This window comes from Capricornis sumatraensis, chromosome 1 (assembly GCF_032405125.1).
Source record: "Capricornis sumatraensis isolate serow.1 chromosome 1, serow.2, whole genome shotgun sequence".
Taxonomy (NCBI): domain Eukaryota; kingdom Metazoa; phylum Chordata; class Mammalia; order Artiodactyla; family Bovidae; genus Capricornis; species Capricornis sumatraensis.
The window spans coordinates 13701222-13726755 of NC_091069.1; the positions used below are offsets into that span (position 1 = coordinate 13701222).

Genomic DNA, 25534 nt, shown 5'->3' on the forward strand with positions numbered 1-25534 from the left:
TGGCAGACATCGATAATCGATTGCAGCACTATCTCGCTGAGTCTGGATAAGGGTTCAGAATCCAAATGCTTGAAGTTGACGCTTAAGATGAAAACTTATATGCCATTCTCGCTCTGGGATCTGGAGGAGGGCTGGGCCCGGGTGTAGCTCCTGAAGGGAACCTGCTCTTTTTGCTTTCAAAGACAGTTCCAGCTGACTCAGGGCAAAGAGAAGGCACCCCTCCGAATGCAGTTGGTGGAGCTTAGTTCAGAACTCACCTAGTGAATAATGTGTGCCTAGCCCTGTGCTCAGAGCTGACCTTAACAGGAGCAGCTGGGCCCGATCCCTGGTGATTGGGGAGCTCTAACTTTTCCTTTGATTTCTGCTCCCAGTGATCGCAGTCCCAAGCAGCATCATGTGGTGAGTGGCCAGCCGAGTCCTGCCCGGGGTCACCTAGTACCACTCTGCCTTGAGCCTCCCCACCCAGGGTCTGTTCCTTGCGTGGATCACGTGGTTGTAGCATGTTGCGGTTCAGACATGTCTCCACTAGCCTGATAGAGCAGCCTGAGAACCTACAGGCCATCAGGACTATTTATTTAAATACAAAGCAAAAGGGGGAAACACACATACACACACGGAAAAAAAAATTGTAAGCACTTTTTTGTAAAACCAATGTCTGTTTTGTTACATACCTTTCATGTTGTGCTTTGTAAATGTCTTATTTGTGTAATAAATAAAGTTAATGCAAGTAGAAGTGCTGGCACTGACCTCCAGAGCACAACAGGATTCCATTTCTTTCCTGTTCTCTGGTGAAGGGCTCAGGCTCAGGCCTGGCCCCCAGAGTAGCAGGGCTGCTAGACAGTGAAACCCCTTCCCAGAAGGTTGGTTCTGTTTCCCAGCTAGGAGGCTGAGCAGGGTAAAGGCATCATGGTGGGTTTCTTCTCTAGTCTGTGCTGTGCCGGAAATCATACTGGCTGGTGTCCCACCTCACTCCCGACCACACTCTGCTGGGCCCCGTGCTGACATTGCAGGCTCAGAAAAGAGCCCGGGAGAAGCTCTCAGTCAGGCAAATGCTGTAGACAGACGGATCCCTCCCCATGTACTGTCTGGACTTGGGGAGGGGGGCACTTGAGCTGTATCCTCAGATGAGAAGGTCACAGAGTAAGTCCACGAGAGGAGATGCTGGGAGGCCAGAGATGGAAGCATAGAGGAACCTGACTGGGAAATGGGGCGGAGTGAAGGGAATATGGACTGGAGACGAGGGTGGCAACCGGCCTGGTTGGGCTCCAGAGCCACTGTGTAATCTAGGGAGCAGGCATCCTGCTGCTGGTTTTGCCGGATTTTCTTTTAATGGCAGAACCGTTTGTGGAAGCCCAGGCTCACCAGGAAGGGAGGAGACTGGCTCTGCCTGGTGCGCAGGCTTCCCCAGCAGACCTTGTGGCCTGGAACAGTCACTCAAGCCTCGGCTCAGGGTGGCCGTGGTCCCCGCCCCTGCAGGGCCCCTCTGTTTAGTTGTTGCATGCTCCATCCCTGACCTTACCCCTTCCCTCCCTCTCCACTCCTCCAATCCATTTATCAAATGTTGATTTAGATATATGTGTATCTTTGAAAATAGTTTTAAGTTTGCGTGTCTTTCTTTACATGAATGTACTTTCTATTTTCAAAACATACTTTGGAATCCCCCAGTGGCCATCCCATCCTATCTCCTGAGGTGACTGTTGCCTTGGAGGGGAAAGGTGATCTCTCCCCCACACCCCACCCCCTCCATCCCCTCCATGGCTTAGCTGAACATGCCTCGACCTCCCTTGATCCCTGGCTCTGCACCAGCATGCCACTCATGAGTCCCCAGTTCAAATAGCTAGTTTCTTGTCCCTGTAGACCTTGGCAGAGCCCTCCTAGGCCTGACTCTCTCTCCTGGGCAGCCCCTGGTGAGCCACGGGACAAGGTGCAGGCAGTTGCAGGAGCCAGTAGCCTCTAAGATGGGAAAGCTAGGCAAAGATCCAGGATGCCTGTGGCCCAAGTATAGCCCTGGAGCATGTTACCACTTCCTCTGCTGGTTTTCAGCTGACACATAAGATCCCTGGGGGTGATTCTGAAGAATAATTACTCTGTACGCACAGCTAAGAAATTAGTTTTTAAAGCAAGCACATACCGAATTCCTGCTCAGTGCCAGCTCCTTGTATTGTTTCATTCAATCCACACAGCTACCCTCTGGGTTTAAGCATCATCATACCCATTTTACAGATGGGGAATCTGAAACTCAGAGATGTGAAGTGACTTGCCCAAGGTTGTATGATACTTGTGATTGAGCTGGGTTGTATGATGTGTATGATGCCAACACTGGATTCTTTCTGGGGCACCGTACTGATTCTGTGCTTAGGGTATGAGACCCAGCTAGGGAAGCTTCAGAGAGGGAGCAGCTGCTGTGGGCAACCATTTCTGCGCTTACAAGATACCAGCTGTGAACCTGGGCACAGTCATCCTGTCCTACTGCTCTGTGAAATCAAGATTGATCAGGCAGGCTGCTTGTGGTTGAAAAAAAAAAAAAGTAATAAAGCTGGCCTTTATCTTCAGAGGGACTCAGATTCAAATGCTGTATGACCAAGGTCAGGTCAAATCTCCCTGAACCTCAGATTCCCCCTCTGTAAAGGTGACGTTAAGCTCTCTTGTACAAAGAAGGCTATTATGAGGAGCTGAGGTAATACACCCACGCTGCCTGCACCTATGAATTGCTCATTCAATTACATGTATCTATCATTATAAAGTGATGGCTCTCAAACTTCCGTATGTGTAAGAAATAGCTGAGAATGCAAATTGCTGGGCCCTAATCTCAGCGATTCTGATTAGCAGATACTAGGATGGGGCTGAGCATAGCTAGTTCACAATTTTGCCGAGGTGATTCTGACACAAGTGGAATGAGGGTCCCATCCCAAGGGATAGTCTAAGGAAATCAGGGCCACCGACTGCAGAAAACCTTTATTCCTAGAGTCCAAAGTCAGGTCCTAGAACTATATAGCCTGCCCTCCCAGTCTAGCCAGGGCCGGGCGCACAGAAGGAAGCCTGTGATGGAGAGGCGACAGCACTCACGACTGGGGCTCAGGGCCCGTGGTCTCGTCCAAGCCCTTCCGACACGTCCGGACGATCCACTCATGCTCGTCATCATCTGTAAGGGAGGAGGGGGAGCCGGTCACGCCTCGTGCTGGGAGCCCCCCAGGCAGGGTTTCAGGACTGGGGTGGTGTCAGAGGTGGATGTTGCTGACCGGATAGAGCTCAAGCTGTTCTGAGCTGGGCCCCTGCCCAGTGTGACATCCACTTAGGGCACCCCTGGGACAGCTGGTCCAGGCCTTAGCTTATTCTCCAGGTTTTCCATTCTGGACCCTTCAGAGAACCCATGGTTCCTCCAGAGGGCCTACGCTCTCTCTTTGCTCGGGTCCTTTCGGTGGGGAGTAGAGAGAAGAAGCTGGGGGCCCTGCAGGCCCACACGTGTTTATCTCCCTCAGCTCAGTCCTCGGGGCCACACCTTTCTGTGGACAAACCAACAGGCTCGGAGGACAAGTTGTCTGTCCACAGCCATGGGATAAGCACATGGGAGAGCCTAGAACTTGAGCCCCAGGAACTTGTCTGCATACAAGGCCTGTGCTGTTATGAAACCTGAGAGAGAGAGAAAGTGGAGGAGGGACCACAGCACGCCATCAGCCTCTCTCTGTGCCAGGCCCCTCTGCAGACTGACTCTATTTTCATTTTTCCCCTTTATCCCCTAAACCCACGCCCAGCCCCTCCTCTCACCATGACTAGAGACCCACTCCAATGGTGGGATGTGTACCCCTAAAAATGCATGTAACTCTGTGAAGTATATCCTGCTGTTTTGTGTGCAAATGTGGTTTTAATTTACACAAATGGCATTGTGCTGTGAGTTTCATTGTGTCTCACTTTTTTTTTTTCCACTCAACACGGCATTTTCAAGATCTGTTCTCATTGCAATGTGGACATCTCGTTCTTTGCTCCTGACCACTGCCTAATATTCCATGGTGAGTTTCCAGCTACTCATCCTCCGTGGGTGGGCACGAAGGATGCCTCCACTTCCCATACCAGGAATGATGCTGGGACAGATGCTGTGTTCTTGGGCACATCCCTTGGTGGGTCCATGGGAGAATTTCTCTGGGGCTGTATTCCAGGAGGAGGGTCATGGAGTCGTGCACATAACTCCATTCACCAGCACTCTCAGCAAAGCCCGTGTTTGTTTTTTCCCCCAGCACCGCATTGCCGGCCAGCGGTCCCTCCCTTGTTCATGCCCACTTCCTGGGGACAAAGAGGACTGGCCCCAATCCCTGCCTTCCTGTCTTGCCTCCTGTTCTCCCCGTGTCTAGCTCAGTGCTTCCCACCTAAGAGATCGGAGGATGGAATTACTCATCCTCCTTGGGTGAGAATCCCATGGACAGAGGAGCCTGGTGGGCTACAGTCCATGGGGTCGCAAAGAGTCAGACACAATTGAGCGACTAACACTTTCACTTCAACACTTGGGTGACAAACGGCAGAAGCTGGAGATAAAAGACACTCCTTGAGAGCCAAAACATGGGAAATCCCGCAGAAATCCTGCCCTCCATACTACAGCCCCCCACCAGGAACCCCCTTCCTTTTCTGGTCCAGGACCCAGGGAGACAAGACTTTTTGTCAGCTTACTGTGTGCTCTGAGCTTTACAAATGCTGGATCTCATTGAGTCTTTTGTGAGACCCCGGCAGGGTAGGGGGCTTCCCAGGTGGCGCTAGTGGTAAAAAAAAAAAAAAACAGCCTGCCAATGCAGGAGACCTAAGAGACATGGGTTAGATCCCTGGGTCAGGAAGAACCCCTGCAGGAAAGCATGGCAACCCACTCCAGTATTCTTGAGTGGAAAACCTCATGGACAGAGAGACTGATGGGCTACAGTCTACAGACATGCAAAGAAGTGGGACATGACCAAAGCAACTTAGCTAGGGGAGATTGCTCCATTTTATAAAGAGGACAAGCCTTGCCTTATATGCATGGCCAGTGGAATTTAAGCCAAGACTCATCAGACGCTGAAGCCTGACTTTCCACCCCAGGGCAGGCCTGAAGGTGCCAGAAGGCGAATCTGCTCCCATGGAGTAACCCTCCTCTGTCCCCCACCCCCACTAGATCTCTGTCTGTGACCTCAGGACAAAGGCTCACCGCCTGCAAGCTCTGGCCTGGGAGGACTGCCCTCAGCAGCTGGTGGGCCTCAGTTTCCCCTGGGGAGGCTACCGGGGAATCCTCGCGTGGCTGCCAACCCCTCCCCGGGTGGGGGGTGTCGAGGAAAGCTCGGCACACAAGGAGTTAAGCACTGGTGAAGCCCACTTTTGCCACACCGCAAGCAGCCTGGTTGATAATTACAGTTCTGAAGTCTCCAGGCTATTCGAATCAGTGCAGCTGCAACCTCTTCAGCGGTAACCCTGAAACCAGACCAACGGGGTTTATTGTGCTGAACCAGTCCTCCGGCCCCTCCCTGATAGTTACAAATTGACAGCAATGGACTTAACAGCCCTCTTCACTACCCCTTTCACTCTCTACCTGGCCGCTCAGCCACCAATTTGAATCACAGAAGCCTCTCCTCCCAGCAGCTGCTCCCCAACCCTCCCTCCACCTCCCTGGCGCCTCGAGGCGGCTCCCCTGGCCCTGCCACGCCAGGGTGAGGCTGCCGAAGCACATTTCATCAATATTTAAAGCGGAATTAAACCTGCAGCTTTGATTAATGCCTCCCCGATCCCGGGAGTTGTGATTACTATTTTGCAAATTGCGATTGTTGGAATATGCTAATATGATTGTCTGAGAACATCTTCACCTTCTCAGATAATTCCCCCCCTTCTCTTTTTTTTTGGTAGGAGGAGAGGGGGAGAGGAGGAGAAAGAAAGATGGGGAAAAAACACCCCACAAACTCTTTAATCAATTGTAAATTATTACCCTCGGCACAATTGCTGGTGGTTCAGAGGAAGGGGAGGGAGATTTCTGGTTTGGTGCATTTATCTTGAAAAGTTTTGGCCCCCACTGGCCCAGTAATTCCACTCTGGGATGTTAACCTAAGGGAATAATCTATTTGTCCCAGTACTATTTAGAATCAAGAAAACTGAAATAACCCACGCTTCTAAAACAAGAGGATGATTACTTTGTTGTACATTCATTCATTTAACAAGTAATTTCTAAACACTGACTATATGCCAAGCATACAGCTATAGTTTGGTGGTGGTGGGGGGACACCAAGAGCCACGTGAGGGGATATTTAGCAGCTACTGAAAAAAAATATGATTATGAAGTCTATATAGCAATGTAGGAGAAATGTTTTTGATATGACAAGAAGCAAAAAAAAAAAGATGGAAGGAAGTAAGAAACAATATTACATAGTATAATTTGTGTACAAATTACGCACAGAAGAAAAAAATAATAAATTGAATGGGAATAATGGTCAGCTCCTAGCAATAGGGCTAGAGAGGTTCTTCTGTTTTGGGTATTTCCCAAATCTTTTGTTAATATGTATCCACAATAGAAAAAAATAAAAATAATCATTGGCTTTTTTCCTACCCTCTAATTTAATGCTTTGGTAATTTCATGCATGTTAGTAATTGAAGTAAGATATTCCTAGGTTCCCAGAAACACCAATAGGGCTCTTAAATTTGTAAAAAGTAAAAAGACCCAGCATAAAAATATTGGTAAAAATGCATAACATTTGGCGAATAGGCAAATCTCTGAATACTCTGCCCTTGAGGAGACTGGCCATGACTCCTTATTCCCTAGATGTGGGCTGCCTCCTAAAAAGGACTTCCTAAATAGTGACTTCCTCCTAAAAAGGACAGTATAGGAAGGGGGTGGGAGAAAAAAAGGAGTAACTTTTCAGTGAAGAAACCTGACAAACACACCTCGTCCAAGTGATCAAGGTCAATGTCAGCAGTGATAAGTTGTGTGGATAATGTGTAGCCTCGATTTGATGACAATGGCATTTTCTTTCTCCCCTAAACCCATAACCCCCGTCGAAGGATGTGAAACCCATCAGATAAATTCCAGTCACGGGGCATTTTAAAAACACTCCTCAAAAATGTCATCGAAAACAAGGAAAGTCTGAGAGATGTTCACTGTCAAGAGGAACCTAAGGTGATGTGACAGCTGAATGTAACGTGGTGTCATGAGCGGGATCCTGGAACAGAATAGAGGCATCACGGAAAGATGGAGGAAACGAGGAGGAAGTATGTTGTTACTAATACGTCAACGCATGCTCAGTCACTCGGCTGTGTCCTACTCTTTGCAACTGCACCCGGCTGTAGCCCGCCAGGCTCCTCTGTCATGGGATTCTCCAGGCAAGAATACTCCAGTGGGCTGCCGTTTCCTCCTCCAAATATGTCAGTGTTAGTTCATTAATTGTGGTATGCGCACGGTGCAATGTCAGATGTCAGTAACAGGTAAATTGGACGTGGGGTATAGTGAGAACACTCGGTACTGTTGCTTCAGTAAATTCTGTATATCCGCAATTGTTCTAAAATAAAACACTTTTTTAAAAAAATGCCTGAAAATCCAGCGTGCATTGTAAAAGGTGAGATTATCGCATTCTCCAAGAGGAGTGGAAGTCTTTTCACACACCCAGCCATCTCGAATAAAGTCCTTCACACCCTTTTCTCTTTCCTGGGCCCTGCACATCACAGTTTATGAGCCTACACCAATATGAACAACAAACTGGTGGTTACCAGTGGGGACAGGGAAGGGGGAGGTGCAATGCAGGGGTTAGTGGGGAAGGGTTTGTATGGGATTGTATGAAGTCATGTATGAAACCTGAAAATTGTCAAGAATTTAAAGAATCTGTCATTCAATTTAAAAATTGCATGAGTCTATGGTTATTGGCAACTTTCCTGACATATTTTTCCTTCCCACTAGGCATAAACCCAATGCAGGTATATGTCTCATTGACTACTGCACCCAGCATACAGTAGGCAACCAATATATGCTTTGCCAAGTGAAGTCTCGAGTCAGTCTGTGGCCTTCTGATTTGTCTCTGATTGCGATCAACAAACATTCCTGACACCTGTTTCTTGGCATCCAGGTCTCAGCTCAAATGTTGCTTCTGTGATGCCTGATCCAGCCACCTTCACTCCCAGTCACTCTGTCCTGAGGCTTTCATTCTGTCTCCTTCATGGTGTACAGCTCTTGCTGCAATTTTCTTGTTTATTTACGTGTTGTCTGTCTCCCCACCCCCACTGTGAGTTCCAGTGAAACCAGGGCCTTTTCCACTGTAGCGTTGTCCGACCAGTGTCTGGCACACAAGAGTGCTCAGCCCACATCTGTTGGATGAATGAATGAATCAATCAAAAAGCCCAATCCTGTGGCCTGTCGTGTGCCTAGTGCTGGGGACAAGGGGATTGAGACTCAAAGGCTTGACCTAGGCACTCTACTGCTTTAATCTGTCTGCTCTTGGGGCACAAAGATATCTTTCCTTTTCTCTCTCTTTTTTTTATATTGGAGTATAGCTGCCTTACAGTGTTGTGTTAGTTTCTGCTGTACAGCAAAGTGAATCAACTAGACAGATATATGTATCTCTTCTTTTTTGAATTTCCTCCCCATTTAGGTCACGACAGAACACTGAGTAGAGTTCCCTGTGCTGTGCAGTAGGTTCTCAGCAGTTATCTATTATGTACGTGTGTGTGTCTGTGTCTGTTAAGTCTCTCAGTCATGTCTGATTCTTTGCAACCCCATGGACTATAGCCTGCCAGGCTCCTCTGTCCATGGAATTCTGCAGGCAGGAACACTGGAGTGGGTTGCCATTCCCTTCTCCAGGGGATCTTCCCAACCCAGGGATCAAAATCGTGTCTCCTGGATTGCAGGCAGATTCTTTACCATGTGAGCCACTAAGGAAGCCCATTACATACATAGTACAGTTCAGTTCAGTCGCTCAGTCGTGTCTGACTCTTTGCAACCCCATGAATTGCAGCACGCCAGGCCTCCCTGTCCATCACCAACTCCCGGAGTTCACTCAGACTCACGTCCATCGAGTCCGTGATGCCATCCAGCCATCTCATCCTTGGTCTTCCCCTTCTCCTCCAGCCCACAATCCCTCCCAGCGTCAGAGTCTTTTCCAATGAGTCAACTCTTCGCATGAGGTGGCCAAAGTACTGGAGTTTCAGCTTCAGCATCATTCCTTCCAAAGAAATCCCAGGGGTGATCTCCTTCAGAATGGGTTGATTGGATCTCCTTGCAGTCCAAGGGACTCTCAAGAATCTTCTCCAACACCACAGTTCTATAAATATATATATATGTCAATCCCAGTCCCCCAATTCATTCCACCTCTTGGGCCACAAAGGTTTCTTTAATCTGGTTCTCACACTTTGGAAGTGACCCCACTGTTCCCCACATCCCTTCCCCTGCCTGACCCAATGAGTCTCACCCATCACCAGGAGAAAGAGGCATCTTATAAAGATGAAAAGGGACTGGGAAGAGAGACTCCACATCCACCCGCAGGGTCCCCTGCTGAGAAGTCTTCCCTGCAAAGGCTCCCCACTCCTTCGCCTGGACTTTGAGGCCTTTCCAGCTGGCCTCCCCGGCCTGCCTCACACTGAAATGCAGCCACCCTGTTTGCAGTTGGCCACAGACAGGTGCTCAGCGCCCCGTGCCTTTGTACATGCCATTCCAGGGAGGGGGACACTCTTCCTTTTAGGAGAGAGAGGCCCAGGGCACATCCCATTTCTGGACCCTTCTGGATGTAAAAGTGAAGGAAGACCTCAACATGAGTAATAACAATTGCAATATATTTTAAACACAATTTAACAACGTAATGTTTTTAACACAAAGAATCAAATGCAACATAAAAGTGCTATTCTAGAATTTCTGTCAAAGAAGTAGAAATCCACAGTGCGTTAAGGACGGTATGGTCAGGAAATGGGGCTGCCTGCGTAAACATGGTTTTCTTTCAGGCCTCACACAGTTCTGACTTCAGGCCCTGAAGAACATGTGTCCTCCAAGCCCTCCTCCCCCACACCTGGGCCCTGCCTGGAGGTCACTTTCTCTGACCCAGGTCGAGGTCATGGTGTTGGTCACGGTCACCCCTGCCAGCCAAGGGGAGCCATGATCAATTCACTTCTGTTCTTCAGAGCCCAGTGCAGATCGAGCACTTAAGAAGTACTTAATAAATACAGGGTGAATGAATGAAGAAAGAAATGTAAATTTGGGGACATAAAAGTAAGAATCACCCTGTGGGATTGAGACAAAGGGGAAAGAATTTCTTCCCCACCCTCAGCAAACGGAGCTGAGAGGGCAAAGCAGACATGCCAAGTGCAGGGCCCAGGCCACTGGCTCCTTTTCCTTTTCTGTCTGCAGGCCATGGACGGGGCAGCCCCACCGCACGGGGAGGGTGGGTCGTCTGGGCTCATACCTGGGCGCCAGCCACACTCAGGAAGCTCAAAGCCCTGACTGGCCTGGGGCCGACCTCACAGTGAGGGCAGGCCTGCACAGGCCACCGAGCGTGGCCCAGGTCACCGGGGGTGGCGTTCGTGCAGCCTGCAGGTCGGTGCAGGGCTAAGGGAAGAAGTGTCTTGCAACTCGAACAGCAAATGCAAGGCCATCTTGATTCCCCTGATGGCTGGCTGGGAGACAATGTGGCACCGTGGGTTAGGGGCATGAGCTTTGGAGTGCGGCAGCCGCTAGCTTGGAGATCTTGGGCCTCACATCTGGGTGTCATTTCCTCGTCTGCAGAGGTCCCTGCCTGGAACAGTCAATGGAGATCATTTCCAAAAACTGCTTAGTATGTTGCCTGCAGGAAATGCGCCCAAACCAAAGACAGCCAGAAACTGTCATTGCAAGGTGGGACTTCAGGCACCTGTGACTGCACAACATAGACTGGAAGGAGTTCTGGGTCCTATGTGAGCCCAGCTGCCAGCCTGCTGGGTGATCTTAGACAAGTCACTGCCCCTCTCTGAGCAGGCTTGTCCATACAGGGGGTTTCACCAGACCTCTGGCAAAGGGCAGAGTGGGGACTGGTGGGGCTGAACAGCCTTAGGTGGGCACCCAGGAGGTACGAGCTAGGATCATCATTTTGATGGGTCCTTAATTCCCAAACTGGGTACCTTCAAGGGAGCGTTCTTAAGGAACTCAGCACCCCGGGACTTCTGGTTCCCTACGGGCGGTGCAGGGAGGAACCGGGGAAGAGGAGGTCTTTACAAAAGAATCAGCATCATAAGGATCAAGAGCTGCAGCTCAGCTAAAGATTTGGTTCAAAGCGAGGGGCAGGCCGGGGCAGGCAGGCCCAGAGAAGGCGAAGAGGTGGATTCAGGTCACCCACAAGCCAGATGTCGCTAGCCCTCGGCACGCCTTTGGGCCAACCGCCCCTGCGGTCACCACCGCTCTGCAGCGCCCACCCGGCGTGCAGGGGCCTCGGGTGGGGATTGGGAAAGGGAAGAGACCAGGATGAATCGAGGTGTCCAGCCTCGGGAAAGGGGACAAGGGTCACAGTGGCCGAGCACCCGGGAGGTGCAGGGCTCTGTGGGAAGAGGGTCACACCTGTCCCCTCCTTAGTGCGTAAACGCGGTTGTCCCCAGTTAGGACAAGGACATGGGGGCTTAAACAGCGGTGAAACCATGTCCCTACTTCATTCCACCAGCGTGGAGGGGAAAGGCTCAGCGTGCTGGTGTGGGCGTCACCCTCACTGAGGCTGGCACAGTGGTGTGCTTCCCTCCAAGTGTGAGTGTCTACTCCCGTGTGAGCATAAATGTGTTCAAGCATGCATCAGCATGTGCTGAGTGTGTAGGTTGCTGTGTCTGTGGTGCCTGGTGAAGAGAAGAGAGTGTGCCCCTTCGGGGATCCTCAGCCTGTGTGTGGCACCCGGTGTGTGAGACATGTGCGTGGCAGGCGGTGTCTGAGTGCCTGGGTCTGCGGTGTGTGGTCGGATGTTGAGGGAGGGGGTGCATCCCACCTGCAGTGACAGCCCAGCGCACATCTAGAGCACCAGGCCACGCCAGGCTCTGGGGCAGGAGCTGGAGCGTGAGAACTGCCCTCTTTCCCCAGGGTCAAGGCCAGTGCACGCTCAGACGTGCTTTGTGAACCGTGGCTTCGGGCTGGGGTGGGATCTGCATGGCAGACCTGGCGCCCCAGCCGCAGGAGGGGAGCAGGAGCCGAGCCTGAAGCCCCAAAGTTCAGCCACACCCTCTGTGCAAACGCAGGGCTTTGGGAGCTGGAGGGCAGGGCTAGGCCCCTGGTGAGCCAGTGCCCACAGTGAGGGCGGTCACCAATGCCCAACAAGAAAGAGGCTTTGAACTTGGCTGGCAGCGGTGTGGCCAGAGGCCAAGGCCATGGTGTGGCCAATATTGATTGAGGGATCGCTGCCCAGGCAGAACCTGCTATTGGGCAGGAAGGGAGGCCCAGGTCGCTCTTGCTTCCCTGAAAAGGAGCATCTTCTGGCCTGAGTGGGTGGAGGTCTTGGGGGGGAAATGAGGGGGTGCGGGTGAGGCCAGGCTGCTTCACCCACTGGGAATAGAGGGGCAGAGCCCAGCACCCACAGGCTCGTCAAGACCTATTCAAGTGTAAGAGACATGGGGAAAAGGACTGACTCGGGAACTTGAAAAGGGAAACTGCGACACTGAAATTTAATAAATGTGATAATTAATGCATTAAGCCTGAATTAATGATTAAATTTAGAAACCCAAACAATGTTATTACACTTGAAATCAATTTGTGGGCTTGGTTTCCTCAGTTTTCAGAATTCTCCAGTGTGCACACAAGCTTTCAAGAAATCACAGCCAATTGTTAAAGTCTTGTAGTCAACCAATCCACCAAGCAAAGTTTTCAAAATCCTTTTGGGGTTTTAACAGCAAAAAATGATATTCAACGTGGGCGTGTGGATATGTTCTGTCTATGTTGAAATGATTGGGGTGAGACCTCCAGGGTCAGATCTAGGGCTGGATCGGGCTGTAACTGGGGGGGCAGTGAACTGGAGAGCAGATACAGTGGCCTGGTATCAGGAAGCACGTCTGTGTGCCAGCCACATGCATGCACTCTGCGTGCCGAGCTCACGTGATTTCCATACCAGCTTTGTTGTGTGTATAGTTGGTGATGGCTCAGGTGGTGTTTCCTCCACTTCAGCTGGTGGGTAAGGTGGCACTAGTGGTCAAGAACCGGCCTGCCAATGCAGGAGACATAAGAAATGTGGGCTCAATCCCTGGGTCAGCAAGATCTCCTGGAGAAGGGAATGGCACCCACTCCATTATTCTTGACTGGAGCATCCCATGGACAGAGGAGCCTCGTGGGCTACAGTCCATGGGGTCACAAAGAGTCAGACACGACTGAAGTGACTCAGCACACACAGCACACTCACAGCACAGTCAGTGGGTAAAGGGGGAAAGTGCCCACAGTCATCATGACCCTTGAGAATCTCCAAGGAAGGCCCCAGCCTGGAGAAGGACATCTCACAAAGACGTCACATGTGATTCTGACACTGTTGGGACAGAGTTATTCCTGCAGTTGTGGTCCTGATGGGCAGCTGGCCTGAGTTTATGGGCCATATTGGTAAAAACAAAAATACACATCCTTAAATACTAGGATCAAAAAAAATACTAGCATCAGCCCATATGTGGCAGGTGTACCCAGAACAGGAGACCACTAACTCACATGTTCCTGCTCACTCCAGAGCACATGCGTGTTAAGCGGGGGAGGGCGCTAAGTCACAGCACCATTGCTATCATCATTCTTCTCATTTCCCTGAGCCCCACTTTTATTTTTCAAGCACTCACAATGGCATCTGCGTTCACTAAACATGTTTGCGATGCCCGGCCACTGTGCACGGGCAACGCTGGGAAGCCAAGGGTGGGGCCCAAGGTCACCGGCTGGCCCTCGCTCTGACCCTCTGCTCCCTTTCACCCTTGCTCCCTTTCACCCCTGCTCTCCAGCTGCATGTAGACAATGGACTGATAGGGACAGGCCTGGCGGTTGGGCCTGTCCTCCAAGTGGCAGATGCTGAGGGCGGAATTAGGTCTGAGACAGTGAGGATGGCCAGGAGGAATGTTAGGATGTTACGGACCTGCGGAACTCAGCAAAAGACATGAACTTGGTCCTCACAGCAATCTTGCAAAGTCAGTGTTTTCATCCTGATTCACAGGGGAAGGTTTGAGGCTCAGCGAGACAGGGTTATATGCCCAAGCTGACTCTGCTAATGAGGGGCACAGGCTCACACCCAAGTCTATCACTTGAGCTGCAGCCATCAGCCACTACCCACTCTCCTGGAAAATCCTTGTGCAGCTGCCACAGCTTTACTCCTCACTGTCTGAAGGGTTGAAGCTCAGCTCCTGACCTGGCGTTCAAGGCTCTCTCCCACTCTGGGTCCCTCTGCTTTGAACGCCCAGCTCAGGCACACTCCTACACACCCGTCAAAGTCCACGCTGTCCATCACTGCCTAAGGGAGGTCTCCCTTGACTACTCCTCTGTCCAACACAGTATCGGGTCTCAGGTACTCCATCCTGAGTGCCTGGGCCCCTGCACCTCTCCATGCCTTTGCTCATGCTTTTCCTTCCCTTCTGTGCGGCAAGACCCACCTCTCAAGCTTCAAAGCCTAGCCATACACCACCTTTTCTAGAACATCAGCTCGACTACCCTTGGGACACACTTGCCCTTTGCTCTCTGCTCCCCCAGCACACTGTGCTTCTGGCTCCTGGTACCAGCAAAGCACGGGCACTCCCAGTTTTTTGCAGAAAGAATCTCATATCTGATATTCCACATTAAACATGAATATAAACATCATGGGGAATATAGAATTATGTTGGACTTCCATACACTTATTTTTATAGTTTGTTATTTTAACTTCTGACCTATATCTTGAGGGGTGGGAGGTTCACTACAGCCTTTTAAACACCTAGGCTCTAGGCTTCTGTCCAGAGTGCCCATCCTGGGTCCTGGAATTGACTGCTTATGCATCTGCTCCCCAGCCCCCCGACCCTGCCTTGGCATGGGGGGTTAGGGGGAGGCAGTAGACACTTAGCTGGCCCCCAGGTGGGACCCTGGTATCTGTAGGGGATCAGTTAAGGCCCATGTCTGAGGTGATCTTAGGGGGTCTGAGGCTCCAGATGAATAAGAAATGATGAGGGTGATGGGAACACATCCAGAACATTACCAAAAGCAAGCTAGAGAGATTAGGGATTTCAGGCCTCCAGCCCAGTTTTGAAATTGGCATCAAACACTGGTGGGAGGAGGCCAGAGGGCACCTTGCCAAGGTCACTCTGGCTCCTCCCTTTGGGGCATGGGGTTAAGGAGACCCTGCCTCTCAACCAGCACCAGCCCCTGGGATAGAAACCCCAACTGCGATCACCAGCAGACATGAAACTCCTCATCACAGGCCCGCACATCATCTCAGTAAATACCACAATCCTGGAAGAAAGGTCCTAGTTCTACCCCAATCTTTCCTATGAGGCAACCGGAAGCTCAGAGAAGTGAAGTGACTAGCTCAAGGTCGCAGAGTGGGCCAACAGCAGAGTTGGGGTCTGAGGCCAGATCTGGCAGGCTCCCCAGACCGGCCCGCAGCCCTGCAACGCCTCTCCTGGACCTGAGGTTGTGCAAGGCTCGCAGCCAACTGTCCAGGGCTCTAGCACGTGTGCTGAGGAAGTGAGATGAGGCTCCTGTCTCCTGGGCTCTGGCCTTGCAGCCACTTCTATTAAAGGAGACAAAACAACCCACGCTGGTGCTGGCCCGGGCAGGCTCCGGCCACGGAAGGGGAAGCCGTGTCCTCTGGATGCTTCCAGGAGGCTGCTGCGGGCGGGGGAGGGGGCAGCGGGGGATGTATTGTTGTCAAGAGTCATGTGGGCACAACGGCTGGAAGGGGAATTTCCAGGGCCTTTGGAATCCCAGTGGGGAGAGAGGAGGGCAGGGAGCGATTCCCGCAGGTCAGGAAAGGGCAGCAGGCTGCCATCTCTGGAGCGAGGACCCTCACGGGGGCCCAATCCCACCCTCTGGTGGCGGAGGGGGTGGGGGTGGGGAGGGTCTAGTGTTTTTCTCGGGGGAGAAGGCCCACAGCTTTGCCAGACTCTTGGAGAAGCTCATGTTGGTTCAGAGTGTGGCCTCCGGTATCAGACACACCTGGTTCAAATCCCGACCCCTCCCTTTACTAACCGTACCCATCAGTAAGTAACTTACTCCCTGAGCCTCAGTTTCCACCTCTGCCAAATCAAGATAGTGATGCATTCCTCAAAGGACCAGGGTGTGGTGAGTCCCTGGTGCAGTGAAGGCATTTGATAACTCAGAATTCCCTTCCTACCCCTTCAGCTGAAAGCAGATGCTGGGATCTGGGGCCCGCGTGGGCATTTTATTTGGCAGTTACGAGGGTGATATTATCCCTCCACAAAGCCTTCATTATGGTGCTGCTAACAATACCGCAGATAAGGCAGGCACGGCCCTGCGTGCCAGCCTGCAGGTGATTATAACATTTGGGTAAATTGCCTTTTGTCTCGCGGAGAGATGACAGCGGGAGGGGGCGGGGCAGGAGACTCGATCAGCCATTTTGCAGAAACCGTGCCGGCAGTGGGGAGGAGGGGGAGCAGGGTGTGTGTCGGGGGTGGGCAGCCTGGGTTTGCAGGAGGCGTCCCGGCTGGCAGTGGGAAGGCGAGTCCAGCTGCAGACAGACTGTGCGGGGTCGAGTACCTCATCCCCCCTTGCTGGGTCTCAGCTTTCTCACCTGTCTGGTGGAGGCAGAGGCTTCAAGATGAGAAGAGTCTTGGTTTATTGGTGGCATTGAAAGACTCCTGTTCTTTGGCCAAGTTTTGAGCAATAAAGTGGGCAGAGAACTATCTAGGGGAAAAGAGCCACTACTACCATCTTACACTCCTTGGGTGTTTTAAAATCTCTGGGCCACCAGGAAGGCCCTCAGTTCTTTCTTTCTTTCACTAGTAAACTGCAGCTTCTCATTCAGAACCAGCTCAAATGTCATCCTTAGCTCTGAGTCAGCTAGACCTGGGTTCAAATTCCAGCCCTATCACTTGTTACCTGAGTAACGAAGCATTTCACCTCACCTCAGTTTCATCATCTATGAAATGGAAATAATAAAGACAACTATTTTACAGGATTACTGTGAGGGTTAGGTAAAAGAAAATCGATTATTGAAAGTGCTCAAACCAGTACCTGGGACATCATAAGTACTTAGTCACTGATGGTTATTATTATCACCTAGCTTTTTCACCTGGACTATGGATACCTTTTTATATCAATACGTCCATTCCTTCACTGCCATTTTGATGGCTGCATTCTATTTTATTGTAAGGATATATCTTTTTTTTTTTTATTTAATGAATTCCCTCCTGTTGGACATCTGGGATGTTTCTGGTTTTCAACTGTTTAAATAATAACTGGAGAAATTTTAGAAGACCAAGTGGTCTTTCACTTCCAGGTGCTCACTACACAGCTTTTTAAAAATTAGGTTGAAAGTGAAAGTTTCTCAGTCATGTCCAGCTCTTTGCAACCCCATGGACTATACAGTCCATGGAATTCTCCAGGCCAGAATACTGGAGTGGGTAACTTCTCCCTTCTCCAGGGGATCTTTCCAACCCAGGAATTAAACCCAGGTCTCCCAGATTGCACGCAGATTATTTACCAGCTGAGCCACAAGGGAAGCCTAAGAATACTGGAGTGGGTAACCTATCCCTTCTCCAGCAGATCTTCCAGACCCAGGAATCAAACTGGGCTCTCCTGCATTGCTGGTGAATTCTTTACCAACTAAGCTATCAGGGAAGTCCAAAAGTTAGGTTAGGAACAGATAAACACCAGTCTCTGGGAGCTCCATGCTCAGGACAGAGAGTTTTGGAGTCGGTCAGGCAAAGCAGAAAGAGGCAAAGCTCTGAAGACAGATGAGCTCAAGTGTGAATCCCAATTCCTGCCAAATTTCCTGGGGAAATTCTTTAGCCACGTGGAGCCTCACTTTCCTCATTTGTCAAACAGGGTTCATGCGAATATGCCCCTCTCCTGGAGTTGAGTGTCTGGTGCAGGGTCAACGCTCAGTCAAGGCCAGCTGAGTCACCCACTCCAATCCTCTTTATCCTCTCCATCCTCATTCTGGTAGAGCCAGCCAAAGTCTCCGAATCACCCATGTGGGGTCACTCTCTGGACTACCACTCACACCCCTTCTTCCCATTGTCCGTTTCACGCGGCGTGCATTCCAATGAAGCTTGTGATCTTGATTTTAAATTCTGTCTGGAAACCACAGGTTCAAACGCAAAGGGGCTCTATCCGCAAATAATCACTGGTATGCGATATTTTTAAGACGCCCGAGCCATTGTTTCTGATTGAAGGAAAGTTGGTGCTATTTTGAAGAGCAGCACGATTAAGCAGTGGCGTTCTCTCTTTAACTGTTGGGAATTATACGCTGTTTGAAAGATTTGTGAGCTCTAGGACATTTGCCAGATGTGCTTGATTCGACATTTCAGACAACAAAGGGGATAATGTTGGCGGGAATCTTGACGGCATTTCTGATGATCAGGATATTCTCTGAAGATGGTACTGAGACCTTTCAGGGGAAGAATTTCAGCTTTCATATAAACTAATTTGGGATGCTCACTCTCTGCCTTTCACAAAGCAAATTTCGTTCATTGTTAGTTGTATATGTTAAAATGGTTACGAGGGTTTTTTTCTTTTGAATATTAATAATGTGCCTTTCATCTGAGACACGCGCATGGGGTGTCATTAATTGCAGGGAGGGAGGAAGGCTTAGTGGTGCAGTTATTTTGCAAATGATTCCTGCTAGTAACGTCGAGGCAGGCAATGGCTCCATGAAGAGACACACATATACAGCACCAGCACGACTTGGGCACATCCTTCCTGAGAGGAATGCAGGGGTGGGGGGAACAGTGGGGGGTCTGCCCACAGTCTGCAAAGGATCCTTTATATAAAAAAGGTAACATCCCCTTTGGCGACTGTGCTGGTTTTGTCTCAAGATTATCAAATGGACCTTTTCATTCATTTAGAGCGTTGCTGAGTTCCTGCTGGTGCCAGGAACTGTGCTTGGTGCAGGAGCACCTGTGAATGAGACACAGGCCGGTCTGGGAGCAGAGGTGTTGAGTAAAGAATAAGCTAGGATGGGGACTTCCCTGGTGGTCCAGTGGTTAAGACTTCATGCTCCCAGTGCAAGGGGCCCGGGTTCGATCCCTGATCAGGAAAGTAGGTACCACATACCACAGCTAAAGCTCCCGCATGCCGCAATGAGGATTGAAGATCCCGAGTGCCACAGCCAAATAAATTAATATTAAAGAAAAGAATGAGATAGACCACAAAACTGGCAAGCAGAGGAAAAGGATAGGGTTTGGGTAGAGTCGGGTTTGACTCTTGACTCTGTCACCAGCTGTGTAACTGGGAGGAAGTTATTAACCTATTTGAGACCAGATCGTTTCATTGCAAACTGTGGCTCCGGAAAAATTTCTCCCTTGAGATGGTGTGAAAAGCAGAGAAGATACACAGGAAAAGTGCCAAGTGAGGGCCTGGCGAGGCGCCTTCATGTCCCGTGTTCCTGCCCAGCTTCGTGACCCTGAGCTGTGTGTGCGCAGCTAAAACCGCGTGCCATTCTTGCAGGGCCGCAGGCAAAGACTCATGGCCTTCTGCTGTGTGCTGAGCATGGAGAGATGAGGACTGCGGTTGGGGGAGGAAAGGGGGAAGGACGTTTTCGGCTGGGGGAACAGACGAAGTGAGAACAGAGCCAAGTTGATCAGTGGAGGGCAGCTAGTCTGCTTGGCTGGAACACGGGGAGGGGAGAGACAGGAGGGCGTAAGGTAGCCTGGGGCACTGAACAACATGACCAAGAGTCTGCAGACCCCAGAGTTTCAGCAGGATTTCATTTCCTGAGCAAACCCCCCTGAGGAGGCAGAAAGACCTAGAGTATCCAACCTCAAGTCTCCCCAGTGCCTTCTCTACTCTCAAACACCTAGAGGAATCTTAGCAACCCCCTGGGCAAACTCTCTTCTCTCTCCCGCAGCCTGGGCCAGTAATCAGCAGAATGATATCAGTCACAACTACCGATCGCTGGACATGTGTCTTGAGCTGGGTGCTAAGTACTTTTCATGCTTAACCCCATCTTTTCTAACCCCAATTCCAGATTAAGTACTACTATAATGCCCATTTTACAGATGAGGAAGCTGAAAGCTCCAAGAGGAGACAAGAAGTAAGCTACCCATGGTCACCCAGTTGGCCAGTGGTGGATCTGGGACCAGAGGACAACCAGAGACGTGGATCCAGGTCCTGGGCGTTTCTTCACCATCTCTCTGACCTCTTCCTGCTCTCAAGCCTCCTGCAGTATGGAGCTCCTATTTCAGTCTCTGTTTTATGTCTGCTGTGTTGGTTGGAATATTGTCTACACTGAGTTTTTTCCTTTTATGGTCCCAACAGAAGCAGCATCAGGGTGGAGTGAAAAGACTACAGGACTTGTAGGAAGAGAGGAGTGGGTTCGAGTTTCAGCTTCACTGTCACTGGTCTATCATTCATCACTCCCTGACCTTGATTCCTAATCTCAGGACACGCCCATTCCCGGCTCAATGGATGCATGGGAAGTTCCCACAAGACACAGGGCTCAAAAGCTCATGGGCTTTACGGCAGGTACCTTCAATGACAGGTGCTGGGAATTCCCAGGCAGTCCAGCAGTTAGGACTCGGCGCTTTCACTGCTGTCAGCTGGGGTTCAATCCCTGGTGCTGCTAAATCATTTCAGTCGTGTCCAGCTCTGTGTGACCCCACAGACGGCAGCCCACCAGGCTCCCCCGTCCCTGGGATTCTCCAGGCAAGAACACTGGAGTGGGTTGCCATTTCCTTCTCCAATGCATGAAAGGAAAAGTGAAAGTGAAGTCATTCAGTCGTGTCTGACTCCTAGCGACCCCATGGACCGCAGCCTACCAGGCTCCTCCGTCCATGGGATTTTCCAGGCGAGAGTACTGCAGTGGGGTGCCACTGCCTTTTCCTTCAATCCCTGGTGAGGGAACTAAGATTCCTGCAGTTGTGCTCAAACCCGTGCAATTGCAAGCACGGGGCCAGCCAAACACACACTCAGGCCTGAGAGCCACTGATCTGAGATCTCTAACGCTTAAGCTTTTAAGCTTTTCAAACTTGGTAGTGCAGAAAAATATAATGGCCTGCTTTTTAAAATATTTGTTTATGTATTTGGCTACTCCAGATCTTAGTTGGGGCATGTGGGATCTAGTTCCCTGACCAGGGATCAAACCTGGGCCCCCTGCATTGGGAGCGAGGAGCCTTAGCCACTGGACCACCAGGAAATCCCTGTAATGACTTATTTTTATTATTCAAAATAACAAGTTGTCTATACGTGCCAGGGATTGAATTGCAAATAATCTTTTGAAGAATCTGAGCGACTTGTAGGCAGGTCCTCTGCCCGCCTGTCTGCTTTTCTTTCACAAACACTGAATCACCTCCAACTGGCAGCCCACTCCAGTGTTCTTGCCTGGAGAATCCCAGGGACAGGGGAGCCTGGTGGGCTGCTGTCTTTGGGGTTGCACAGAGTCGGACACGGCTGAAGCGACTTAGCAGCAGCAGCAGCAGCAGTGGGACCTGTGTGAGACACAGGGGACACGGTGCTGAACCAGACACGACATATGGTCCCCACCCTCAATAAGCTTCCAGTCTAGTAGGGGAGCCAGGCAAACACAGACACTTCTGCTGTTGTGGGCTGGGTGCTGCGAGGCTTGTGGGGGCCCGAGGAGGGACATCTTACCCAGACAGGGTGGAGGGAGGGGTTGGTCAGGGAAGGCTGCCTGGAACAATGGTCCTGACCCTTAAGGAGGTTGTGAAATCAATTTAGTGTATAGCAACCAGCATTAAAAAAAAAAAAAAACAAGACTGAACAGAAAATATCACACATCTCACGTACAAAGAATACACATGTGAGTGTGAGTTTGTGTGCGTTCTGGGTCATGACGCAAATCACTCTGGAAGTGAGCCAGGGTCCAAAGGTTTGAGAGCCACAGTTGGAGAGAATTCCTGCCTGCCATGCTCCCCAAAGCCTGGTGCACTGCAGCGCTCAAAGACTTGGATGAGTGGTAGGAGGGATTTAAACTCTAACCTCAATCCAGCAGTTGGGACTGTCCTTTCCAGTTAAGAAAGACACACACATGGGACTTCCCTGGTGGTCCAGTGCTTAAAGATTACACTTTCCAATGCAGGGGGTGTAGGTTCAATCCCTGGTCAGGGAACTAGAGTCCCACATGCCATGGGGTGTGGTCAAAAATTTAAAAAAAAAAAAGAAGGCACACTGAGAAACCCAAGTCTAGCAAACCTGGGCAGAAGGCAATGGCAACCCACTCCAGTACTGTTGCCTGGAAAATCCCATAGACAGAGGAGCCTGGTAGGCTGCAGGCCATGCGGTCGCTAATAGTCGGGTACGACTGACCGACTTCACTTTCACTTTTCACTTTCATGCATTGGAGAAGGAAACGGCAACCCACTCCAGTGTTCTTGCCTGGAGAATCCCAGGGACAGAGGAGCCTGCTGGGCTGCAGTCTATGGGGTCGCACAGAGTTGGACACGACTGAAGCGACTTAGCAGCAGCAGCAGCAGCAAACCTGGACCTGTCAAGTGTGCTCACAGCCTAGCAGTTGGCAGCTTAGCTGTCCAGGGTTTCCTCTCTGCCTGCGTGGTAGTGGTGGGGAAGTCAGCCCAAGATGGGGGAGGAGTAAGGCAGTTCAGAACTGCCTGAAGGAGGGCAGAAGGCGACCCTTCTACTGGTCCCCCAGCCTGCGACCGCCAAGGAAACAGTGTCCTTGGGTTTTGACCCACCCAGGTGGCATGTGCCTCAGAATAGCAGTGGCTTGGGCCGCTGTGTTTACTCTGGAATGGCCTCAGTCATCCATCGCAGGCCCACGTGGCCAGCAGTCCTGTGCCTCCAGGATGCCAACAGGAAGCACCGTTTAAGGGGCAGATTGGACTCAAAGGAGAAAGGGCCCCGGGCGGAAGCAGAAGATGGGCAGAAGGTCACCGCAGTCCCCAGCAGGGTGAGGTGAGTTAAGGGTAATGACCAGTTCACCACCGACAGAGACTCCCTCTTAGTGGTTTCCAGGATACTCCAAACTTGATCCATCCTATAATATCAGGACCAAAATACCCCTTGGCTACCTTTCTCCTCCATCATAGACTATTAAGGTTGGAAGGACCCTAGAAATTATCCAGCCCAACCATCTCATTTTACAGATGAAGAGAAAGGGGCTCAGAGAAGGAAGGTACTGGCCCAGAGTCAGCCAGCAGGTGACCCAGGGAGCTGGGGCCAGAACTCAGAAGCCAAATCTCCACCCCACCACCCTGGAGACGTGGCCCTGGAGATGCCCTTCTCTGCCATCTTGCTGGAAGGATCTCCCATCTCCACTCCTTTGGCCCCTTTTCTGTATGTAACCAGAAAACTCTTTCTAACAGAGACATTAGTGACTGTTTCACTTGACCCTAAACTTCCCTGCTCCCCAAAAGCCCCCAGGGGAAAAGACCCGTGTGATCTTTCCTCCTGCCCTCTTGGGCCTCCTCTCCTGCGTGTCTGCCCCTGATGCACTGGTGTCTCATGCTCCTGAAAGACCTGCAGCCTCTTCGATGTGCATCAGTCTCCCCATCTCTAACCCTTCGCACATGCTGTTCTCTCTGTCTTTAACACTCTTCCCAACCCCGCTGCACCTGTCTGCTCTTCTTTAGGTTTCCCATGGGTGGTGGTGGTTTAGTTGCTAAGTCATGCCTGACTCTTGTGACCCCATGGACTGTGTAGCCTGCCAGGCTCCTCTGTCCATGGGATTTTTCCAGGCAAGAATAGTAGAGTGCATTGCCATTTCCTTCTGCAGGGGAATCTTCCCAACCCAGGGATTGAACCCGAGCCTTCTACATTGGCCGGCGGACTCTACACCAGGATAAAGGACTCTGGGAACCACAATTTCTGTTTCCCAGTCACATCATGCATTTTCATGCCTCTGTGTCTTTGCCCACGCTGTTCCCTCTGCCTGGAATGCCCTTCCCCAACAGTCCTATTTATGACACCCCTACTCATTCTTTAGGACCCATCACTTCTGGGACCTTTTTCCTGACTGATACCCTCCATCTGGGCCAGGTGATCAATTCCTCCCTCCCACCCCCCGCCACCATCCCCTCCTGCAGGGCACACATCACATTCTACTGTGATTAGGTGTTTCTGGGTCTGTCTCCTCCACTAGTCTGTGTACCAGTTTATTGTATCACGACCAAAGAAAGATTATGCTAACACAGAATTCCCCAGAACTCTGGTTCTAGAGAATTTCTCCCTGCTGCCCCATCTCCCAACTAATTTTACAATTAGTCAAACAATTTTTGGAAATGGTATACCTATATCTCCCTGGTAGAGACTGACAGTACACATTCATTCCTTGATTTATCTGTTTCGTACACAGTTAATGAACACCTACTACGTGCCTGGGTCCGTGCATGGTGCCGGGGCTGTAGCAGTATGCCAGGTTTTAAGGAGATTTTTTTTGCTTCCTTTTTTCTGTAACTTTGAATGTTATTGATCAAACGGTTTCCATTCTCAAGAAGAAATGGCCTCACCATGTGATACAATGATGATTCAACTGAATTGGAAGTGGGAACAGCCACCTGGCCGCTTTGCTCCTTAGGCCACCAAAATAACAGGCAAAGAAGGGGAATACATTTCTGGCTGGAGTGATGGGTCTCGATTGCCGGGGGTGGGGTTGGGGAACGGGGTTGCTGCTACAGAGCTGGGGAAAGGGGATGCTGCATGGAACCCAAGAGGGCTCTCTAGGGCAATTCTTAGTTCTTCCACTGCCAATGGTAAAAATGAATGAAAACGAAACCAACCAACTAAACAAGCAAAAAAGGCAGGACCAGCAGGGATTCAGAACCCTCAAGAATGAAGATTTGGGTTGCCCTACCAGTTAGAACACCAGATCGACTGAAATGCGGGCCGAAAGCAAATGGAATGTGGAATTTATAATGGAAGAAGGAATTTGTAAATATTAACTACAGCCTCATGGCCAGTTGAGCTTCCCAGGTGACACTAGTGGTAAAGAACCCAGCCGCCTGCCAAAGCCTGAGACATAAGAGATGAGGGTTTGATCCCTGGGTTGGGAAGATCCCCTGAAGGCGGGCATGGCAACCCACTCCAGTATTCTTGCCTGGAGAAACTTATGGACAGAGGAGCCTGGCAGGCTACAGGCCATAGCGTCACAAAGAATCTAACACGACTGAATTGAACTTAGTATGCATACACGATCAGTTATGGAAAGAGGACTGTGTCAACGGTACAGCTTTTCTTCCTTGCTTGTATGTTTATGTGTATCTATATCACTTATTCATCTATGTATGTGCTTTCATTAACTAATTTCTTTCTTTCCTCTTTTTTCCTTAATATTTTATAGAAAGAGTCTTGGCAGTGATGTGTAGGCTGTAGATTAGGCAGGACTGTCAAAGGATAATATCAATCAAAGACAGACACGATGTCCACTGGTTTCAGGTCTCCTCTTTTTAGAGGAGAAGGTGGGAGCCTCTGTATGAATAGGAAGGGTGGTTGGAACTTCTCACACAAAAAAGCACAAACGTGTTTATCTCTGCAGCA

At 50.5% G+C, this 25534-nt stretch overlaps 1 protein-coding gene across 1 annotated transcript in view; it reads right to left on the reverse strand.

The window, feature by feature from the left end:
- Positions 1–3062: 3062 nt before the first annotated feature.
- MORN5 (MORN repeat containing 5) overlaps positions 3063–25534 on the reverse strand; it is a 34149-nt gene continuing 11677 nt past the window's right edge. The window contains exon 5 of the mRNA XM_068988087.1: positions 3063–3142. Coding sequence (XP_068844188.1) covers positions 3063–3142 — 80 coding nt within the window. The remainder of the gene's footprint in view (positions 3143–25534) is intronic.